General features: G+C 37.5%; 1 protein-coding gene across 1 annotated transcript; it reads right to left on the bottom strand.

Moving 5' to 3' along the window:
• Positions 1–3,123: 3,123 nt before the first annotated feature.
• Positions 3,124–9,079, bottom strand: LOC110878583 (protein FAR1-RELATED SEQUENCE 5). The gene is made up of 3 exons (XM_022126924.2): positions 8,912–9,079; positions 7,396–8,000; positions 3,124–3,502 (listed from the first exon to the last, which is right to left on the bottom strand). Coding segments are annotated over exons 1-3 (801 nt in total). The 5' UTR covers positions 8,913–9,079; the 3' UTR covers positions 3,124–3,307.
• Between the last annotated feature and the right edge of the window lie 123 nt (positions 9,080–9,202).

Below are 9,202 nucleotides of genomic sequence, written 5' to 3'. Positions count from 1 at the left end.
TTATTTTTTTCTTTTTTAGTATTATCCATGTAGTTCAATTATAAATAGTGTTATGTAACCTTCATGGTGACTGAAGTACTTGCATGCCTGCATGAGTCTTGTAACATAGGTTGAGAAGTAAACAATGTAGATGTTTAGGTTTTCAATTATGCCATCCTTAATAATATATTTGAGTTAATTGCCCGGATGGTCCCAGTGGTTTCATGTTTAGTTCCCACTTTTTGAAAATAGCAGGTATGCTTCCTATGGTTTGTAATTTTGTTACTCGGATAGTCCCCCTGAGTAGATGTCAGTTAGTTTGGAAATAACAGGTATGCTCCCTATGGTTTGTCATTTTATTACTCGGATAGTCCTCTGAGTAAATGTCAAGGGACTATCCGAGTAACAAAATGACAAACCATAAGGAGCATACCTGCTATTTTTGAAAGGTGGGGACTAAACGTGAAACCACGGGGACCATCCGAGCAATTAACTCTAATATATTTATATGCATCATAGGGTTGGAAAGTGTATCAATCTAGAAGGGCTTATATTGACCAACTATACAATGACGCCCTGGGTGGCTACTGGTGGTGGTGGATGGCGGTAGTGTGATATGCGAGAATGGTCTAATTGGTTAAAACATAAAAGGAGGATGACGGCGTAAGTATGCTCAAAGTTGGAAGTATTATCCGACAACCATGTCGAAAGCCTTAATGAGTTGCGAAATCTATGAGACTACGACTAGAGCTACATGATTGGGGAGAGCTTAAAGCATCGGAAGCAACATAGTTGGGGCCAATAGTGTTAGATTGTTGGTCTCGTTGAAAGATCTAACGATAAAGAGAAGGTCTGGAAATGACTAAACAAATTAATTAGATACAAATACCGTTCCTAAACAACCAAACAAGGCGTTGGTAACCCCAGCGATGTTATGAGATTAGTAAGTGCTTGTTCTACACAAGTGAAGTGGCATGAGGTCATGCGGCACATTGATTATGCTTACACCTCATTATCACAAACACGAGACTGAACGAACAACGCTCGACTATTTTATTAAATAAGCAAATCGGAAATTACACACCAAAAGACATTACATAGAACCCCGTTTAAACTAAACCAAACCAATCATATTTAAACAAACAAACCAAATAATTAAACCATGCTTATCGTAATTATTTATTTAAATTTCAAACTCTTCCTTGTACCCATGATTATCAAGATTAGTCCAAAAAAACATCACAATGCCAAGATTGCCTTTACTATTTTGGCGATCGTTGTCACCTTAGAATAAACCAACACGGCAAGGATGACAATAGAATGGGTTTTGTCGTATTGATAATTATAATCTCATACCTTATTGTAAAACTGTCTCATACATGTCGGCGCCCAATTACTCATTATTGGTTATACCCGTTAGTTTGATAAAAAAACCCATTGGGATTCACAAGTACAATTCTAACTATTTTTTATTTTTATATAACTTTGTTACACGAGTTATTAAAACTAAAAATTTAGTGGATTGGTGCATTATTCTATTACCCAATGACAATAGAAATATTTACAAGTATGATTCGGGTAAAAGAGTGTGTATGTACAACAAACCGACCCGGTGTCACCTAGTTATTAGTAGTCATGAAAGATGTCATGATGACTCATAGAGGTAACATAATTCGTTGCACCTATGGTACCAATATAAAACCTACTAGTTTTGCATGCTTTGTTATTATTATTGCAACTTTTTGACTATGTTATGCTTACGTATGGAAATATATGGAAATTAAAATATATGCAAAGTTTAGTGATAAAATCCATAAATGTCCAACATGCATGCATAGTAAGATTACTCAACCAATTCTCTCAAGTTGATTGATATCATTCTAATGAGACGGAAATGAAGCCCACATTTAGTTAGTCATACATGATGGAACCTTGCTTGAAGTCTATTATTTCACCAAATTTCAAGATCAATATAAAGTACATCATATGAATGTGACTGAAGTTCTTTAATGTTTTATAATACCACCACATGCTTAACAAAGCTTTAGAGGTTGAATACAATTCTTTATAGAGTTGCAACACATGGTTAACAAAGCTTTGTCATCTGTGTAACAACTTGCTCAGATTTAGAGGATGTAGTGATCGCCTTCTTCATCTTCATATTCTAGAGGTTTTGATTTAGGAAACATTATTTTTGCATTTTTGTTTGCTTGATGTTTGGTTTCGAGCCAGGGGTCTTTTTGGAAGCAGCCTCTTTATCCATATGGATAGAGGTAAGGTTTGTCTACATCCCACCCTCTCCAGACCCCACCAATAGCTTTGTTATTTGTGGGACTTGCTGGGTACTATTGTTGTTGTTGTTGTATTTTTTGCATTTTTGCTAAGCTTGTTTGTCAATATAAAAAAAAAGGCTTCATTTAACGAAGTGGTTCACCAGGTGTGGACTTGAATGTAATAAACTTGTTTACGCACTAGCTTCTTCTGTTCTTCTTTGCGTTAGCACTACCAAGAAGAAGATGTTCCTGGCGAATCTCTTGTGTAGATTTGTATGAGTCTACATATTGAATATGTCGTTTAGGAGAGCATTATCAGAAGTCTGTGTTGCGCTCTCCCATCGGTTCCGCCCATTTTATGGCCATATGCACTCCAATGCTTTTGAAGCTTAAGTTTGTCATGTGCATGGTGATCTCATGGTTTAGACAGGCACGAGGAGCCCCTTTGGCTTCCCGGGGCGTTGATGGCTGATTTGACACCACTCCACACAACCCAGCCTAAGTTGATTAATTTGTAAAGTACAATTTCCCTAACATCAGTGTTGTTATCACATAGTATCTTGTATCTGAACCAGTGACTCACTCTTTCTAAGTAATGGGGAAGAGGACCGAAACATGCCATTGAAAGACTCTACTGAAACAAAGATGGGCTGTCAAGAACGTTTGGTCAGATCTAGTATGGATCGTAGTAGGCTTTTGCTTACCGAGGGTTCGAATCCCTCTCTTTCCTTACCTTCACCTAATTTACCGATCTTACTAACCACAATCTAAACCTCTCTTTGTCTAAGGGCTGCCATTAGCATGGTGTGGCAAAACTCGGGCTTAAAATGAAACTAATTATCATTGATTTTTTCAGGGACATGAAAAGGCCCCAAATAAACATTTTTGAATTCCCTGTAACATTCAAAACTTTACAAAACTAACTTGAAATAAAATTTGTAAAAAACGTATACCTATGGCCAAAGTTGCAACTAACAAGCAACACCAAAAATGATACCAGTCTCTAAATATTTGTTTTTTTTTTTTTTTTCTGTTTATCAATAAAAACAGAAAAGCTATCTATGAGATTCCATCTCTTTGGACTCCATTTCCTTCACTTTGTCTACAATGTCTTTAATCTTCTTTGACAAAGACTGATTGTGTTCTTCAATGTGCTCGACTATCATTTCCAGGTGTCTTTTGTATGTTGCGGTTCTTTTTTTCTCTATTGCCAGCTGTTGTGAAAGTTCCCGAATTTTATCATGTCCGTTCTACAATAACCGGGTGTAAATACATCAGTAAGATGCAAATATGCAATGATAACTGAATCTAGACATTTTTGGGTTATCACTGACATTACAAGACCTCAAATAATCATGCCTAAAACAAACAAAGTTCTTGAAAACAATTTAGGGTTTGGAAATAAGAAAACAAATAATAGAAGAAAGAACATCAACTGATAATCTAATACACAAAAGTACAGCATATATCCATGAACATAAGGGTCATCAGTACAGCGTCTGATTTTCTGACCCAGCACGACACAAACCTTACATGAAATTTGTAGATTTGGATTTAGCCTTAACTAAACAGGTTTGGGTTGAACCCAAACAGGTCGGGTTCAGAACAGCCTGGCAGGTTAACCAGTTTATTTTTCTAAGATAAAAAAAATGTATTGCATGTCATATAATGTATAACTTAAATGGTTGTGTGCCAAAAGTTATAAAAGAAAAGCTTAAATAAAATTGTTTTGTACACCTCTGTATCTGTGGTTCTAAATTTGCAATTGTAGTGTTAGCATGTGAAAAAAAAAATTAAAATTAATATACTTTTCCAGGTTAAAGGAGTTGTTCGTGTCAACCATGAACTGATCGTGTTCATATATATGACACAATTCGGATTCGGCCCATCAACCCACAAACATGACCCATTTAGCAGCCCTGGACAATAGCTAAGGCACGCTAATTTGCTGCACCATATTCAGTTTCAAAAGGAATACCATCTTTATTTTGATTTTATACACAAAAATTCCCACGTGTCAGATAAATAGTACAAGCCTATAGGGTTTTGGGTTTTCTTCCTTATAAACGTGTAGAAAAAAAAATTATAATGTTTCTGCACAAATAAAATTTGTTGTTCACATGATGAGAGGTGATTAAAGGTTTGCCCAGACTTAAAGCCCATGCCAGTCTTCAACGTAGGGGCTATGTATTCTTTTAATTAACATACTATAAATTTCTATGTATGCCCTCCAGAGTCCAGATTATATGATGTTGATGCTAAATTTATAGGTTTTTTTTTATGATCTTTAAAAGTCAATATCTTATGTTTTTAGTGTTGATTTAATGGCAGTACATGCCATGTTCAGGATGCCAAAGCTAGGGAGCGGAGAAAGCAGGATCTAGGTTCTGTGAAATTTATAAAGGGAGAGGATGGGCATGTCCTAGTAAAAGAACCAGACATTAAGTTGAGATGACAAACCTACTTTTGTAATCTTTTCAATGGGGGGAAGGAAGTCCAACAAGAAAGCGACAACAACAACACTCAAGGACGACAACGAAATAACTGCTATTGCCGGAGTATTACAATGGGAGAAGTAAGGACAGCACTCAAGAAGATGGGAAGGGCTAAGGCAATTGGTCCTGACAACATACCGATAGAGGTGTGGAAGTGTTTGGGAGAGGATGGAGTTCGATGGCAAGCTAGTTTGTTTAATCTTATCTTCAAAACGGGAAAAATCCAGGAACAGTGGAGTAGTGATATAGTGCCCTTGTATAAGAATAAAGGAGATGCCCAGTGTTGTGGGAACTACAGAGGGATTAAGCTACTAAGCCACACTATGAAACTTTCGGAGCGGGTAATTGAGACTAGGATTAGAAGAGAAACTCAGGTTACGGTAAACCAGTTTGGTTTCATGCCAGGGCGCTCAACAACGGAAGCGATTCATATTTTACGAAGATTAATGGAAAAGTACAGGGAGAAAAAGCGAGATCTACATATGGTTTTCATTGATCTTGAAAAGGCTTATGACAGTGTGCCACGTAGACTGATTTGGGAAAGCTTGGAGGGTAGGGGAGTTCCGGGGAAGTATGTAGACTTAATTAGGGATATGTATGATAGGACTGTGACTAGGGTTCGTGCGCCTGTAGGAGATACAGAGTCCTTCCCCGTGGAAGTAGGACTCCACCAGGGGTCCGCGTTGAGCCCGTTGCTTTTTGCGGTTATCTTGGATGAGTTGTCCAAGTCTACTCAAGAGACAGTTCCGTGGTGCATGCTTTTTGCGGACGATATAGTACTAGTTGCTGAAACTAGACAAACCCTAAATGCGAGGCTAGAGGAATGGAGAATAGCGTTAGAAGGCAATGGTTTAAGGATTAGTCGGTCTAAGACTGAATACCTTTATTGTAATTTCAGCGGTGCAAGTGACAACGAGGACACTCAGGTTATCATTGAAGGTCAAGTGGTCCCACAAACGACTAAGTTCAAGTACTTAGGATCGTTTGTGCAAAGGGACGGGGAGATAGATAGTGATGTATCTCACCGCATCCAGGTTGGCTGGTGTAAGTGGAGAGCAGCCACTGGGATATTGTGCGACAGGAGGTTCCCGACAAAATTGAAGAGAAAATTCTATAGGATAGCAGTTCGACCGGCTATGTTATACGGGACAGAGTGTTGGGCCATCAAGAAAACTCAAGCGCGCAAGACGGAGGTAGCGGAGATGAGAATGTTGAGGTGGATGTGTGGCCACACGAGGTTAGACCGAATAAGAAGTGAGGTTTATAGGGATTGGTTAGGAGTAGCTAGTATATCAGACAAGTTAAAAGAAGGGAGATTGAGATGGTTTGGGCATGTGAAGAGGAGGTAGTTAACAGAACTAGTTAGAGCAGTGGAAACCATAACAGTGGAAGGAATGAGGGGTAGAGGCAGGCCCAAGTTGACTTGGGATGAAAGACTTAGGAAAGATTTGGTAGAGTTGCACCTCTCTGAGGACATGGTTCAGGATAGGAGTTCGTGGAGACGTGAGATTAAGGTTAAAGACTTGTAGGTGAGGGTATAGACGTGCCCTAGCTTTGCCTTGGGAAGGGGGGTTACTTTTCTTTTACACTTTAGGTAGGTTAACATATGATGATTTTCTTGTATCTATGCCTATGTGTGCATACTAATGATCTATCTGACTACTGCTACGCTATTTACTTATCCATCTTTCATATATCTACCTGTTGGTTGTTTTGGAGCCGGGGGTCTCTCAGGAAGCAGCCTCTCTATTCGTAGGATAGAGGAAAGGTTTGCCTACATCCCACCTCCCCCAGACCTTACGAATAGTTCTGCTATTTGTGGGATATATTGGGTATGGTTGTTGTTGTTGTTAATGGCAGTACAACCACCGATGTTGATATCAATTACTGATCCTTAATTGCATCCTCGAGTATTTTTTTTATAATTATGTTATTTAATTAAAATATTGTATAGCTAATGGTTCTTATAGTAAAGTAAATATTTTAATTGCCGTCCAACAAAGAAAATATTTTAGTCAACGGAAAATAGTCATCAACTTCTCTATCAAAGAAGAGTATGTTTACTGTAATTTAGTAATACATATGAGGAAATATAGGATCTATGTAGGACCAATAAATGCTAATAAGAACACCTACTTGACATAAAAAGATCTATAAGCTATGATCTGACTTCTGGCTTCCAGTTCTACCATTAATATAGGCACCTGTATTAGGGTCACTTGGAAACTAAATGGTAAATACTAAATTAAGAGAAAATTGCGCGTCACATAATTTTAAGAGAATCACAGGATTAATTATGACCTATTTTCCTTAGTCTGGTTTAACCATTTCGAACTTAAAGCTATCTGCTAACTTTCAGGGCTTCTTCAATTAAAATCTTGGTAACTATTTTCATTATTCAGGTCATTTTACATGGTATCCTATATTTAAAAGCCGAAGTGGATCACTAATTAATGTACTTTTTGATGTATGATTTTTAGTATGCAAACATGTATTTGAAAACATGGTTATTTTAAATAATTTGAACTCAGTGATTCTAGCTTTAGTATTTCTTTAGAATATGGAAACACGATTACATCATGTTCATAATTCAGCAGCAACATGAAAGATACTGTAGATAAAGCAGATTGAGTAAGAAATCAACAAACCGGATATTGGTCATATATCAAGTCCCTACGCCCTTTGCCAGGTGTCAACGGGTGCGTATGCTCCTTAACAAATTTAGTAATTTCCCATTTTCCCGAGCTTACTTTCCTAACCAAAATCATCGCTCTACAACCAACCCTTGTCTCCGCCCTTTGTCTAACAACTTTTTCACGCTTATCCGGCATCCTAAACCCCTCTTTGTTGCACACAAGAGCTCTCCCAATCGCGCTTCCATCACGCCTTGACCTAGAAAGCTTGCTAACACGGACCACAAATCCCACACGTGTAGCATACGCATTGTAAAACGCGTGTGCTGCTGCTTCCGATTCAAACTCCTGCCCTATATACGGCTCTTCCCCTGAAAGTGAGGCGTCGACTGAATGAGGTAGATCTAACGGATCTAAACCTCTTTCTGAATCATCATCATCATCGTCATCATCTTGGTCAATTTTGATATCATGATCGTCCTGAAACATCCCTCCAATAGAACATCCTACCATACCATCACCATCACCATCAACATCATCATCATCAATAGTCCTGCCTTCCATGTCAGCAGAACTAACTAACACCTCACCATTAACATCATCATCCACCTCAAAATCCACTGCAAGGCATACATTATGCATGTTATGCATACTATTAAATCTCATGGAATGTGAATAGTGACATATAATATAATATTTTTTTATTTTTTTTGAATTCAATTTCACCCAAAATTGTACGCCTTTAACCCATTTAGTTTTCGTTTTATTTTTATTTTTCTCTAATAACTCGCATTCATTAACATTTTAAAAAAATAAAACTAAATGCGCGGTTGTGCTTATTTTTTTCGGTGTTCTGAAATACATTTTATTGATAACGGAGTTGCTTCAAAAATGAGTGTTTCTTTGGTTTCGGAGGCAATACGAGTGCCAGTACCTTAACAAACCAAACCGACTCTGACCGTGCATCGTTACCAGTATTCAATTTTATTGTTTTTAATCGATGTAAACCACGTGTCGATATCCTTTTGGATATGTCACGACTTTACCTTTTCTGTTTCTCTTTCGGTTGCTACGAGTGTCAGTACTGTAACGAACCGAAACGATACCGATCGAATTCCCGCAGCGCAGCGCGGGGGAATTCCCCTAGTAGATAAATAAATAGAATACTATAACAGTATAACACATGAACACATGTCATGAAACCCTAGAATACTAATTCAGCAACATAATTCAACAATCAACCAATTATCATGATATATATATACACGATTATGAACCCTAGCTTCGATAATCATCCAGTATAAACGAGAATCATGCTACAAATGACGAAAAACCACCACTAATTATATATAATACCTCCAAATCGATATATCAAAATGAATTATATTTGTTACAAGGTCCATAGGTCACTAATTCTTGCAAGGAAGATGAAATTTCATGATATTTGTGAAGAGATGTTTGAAATTACATGTATTGATGCTTAATTTCATGGAAAATCAACAAAATAAGTGCGAGAGATCGAAGAACTTACTGGAATATATGGATGAAACTATGATGATCAGAGTATTCCGATGAATTTTAGCATGAACGAATCCGTTTTCCGATTTGCACCGATTGGTTTTCTAGTGTGATTTTCTGGCTTGGTTCATAAATGTGTGTATTTGACCCAAAAGGTAGTAATGTTCTTTCCTATTTTGATATTAAATACAAATTTAAATTTAGATTTAGTTGTTAGACTGTTTGAGATTGGCTCGTTAAAACTTGATGTCACGGATGGCGTCCCTTGGTTGATATGAGTCACTAGTTTTGTATTGGCATAGTC

This window comes from Helianthus annuus, chromosome 14 (genome assembly GCF_002127325.2).
Source record: "Helianthus annuus cultivar XRQ/B chromosome 14, HanXRQr2.0-SUNRISE, whole genome shotgun sequence".
Taxonomy (NCBI): Eukaryota; Viridiplantae; Streptophyta; class Magnoliopsida; order Asterales; family Asteraceae; genus Helianthus; species Helianthus annuus.
The sequence above is the reverse complement of the archived record's forward strand: the minus strand, read 5'-3'. Positions and strand labels throughout refer to the sequence as shown.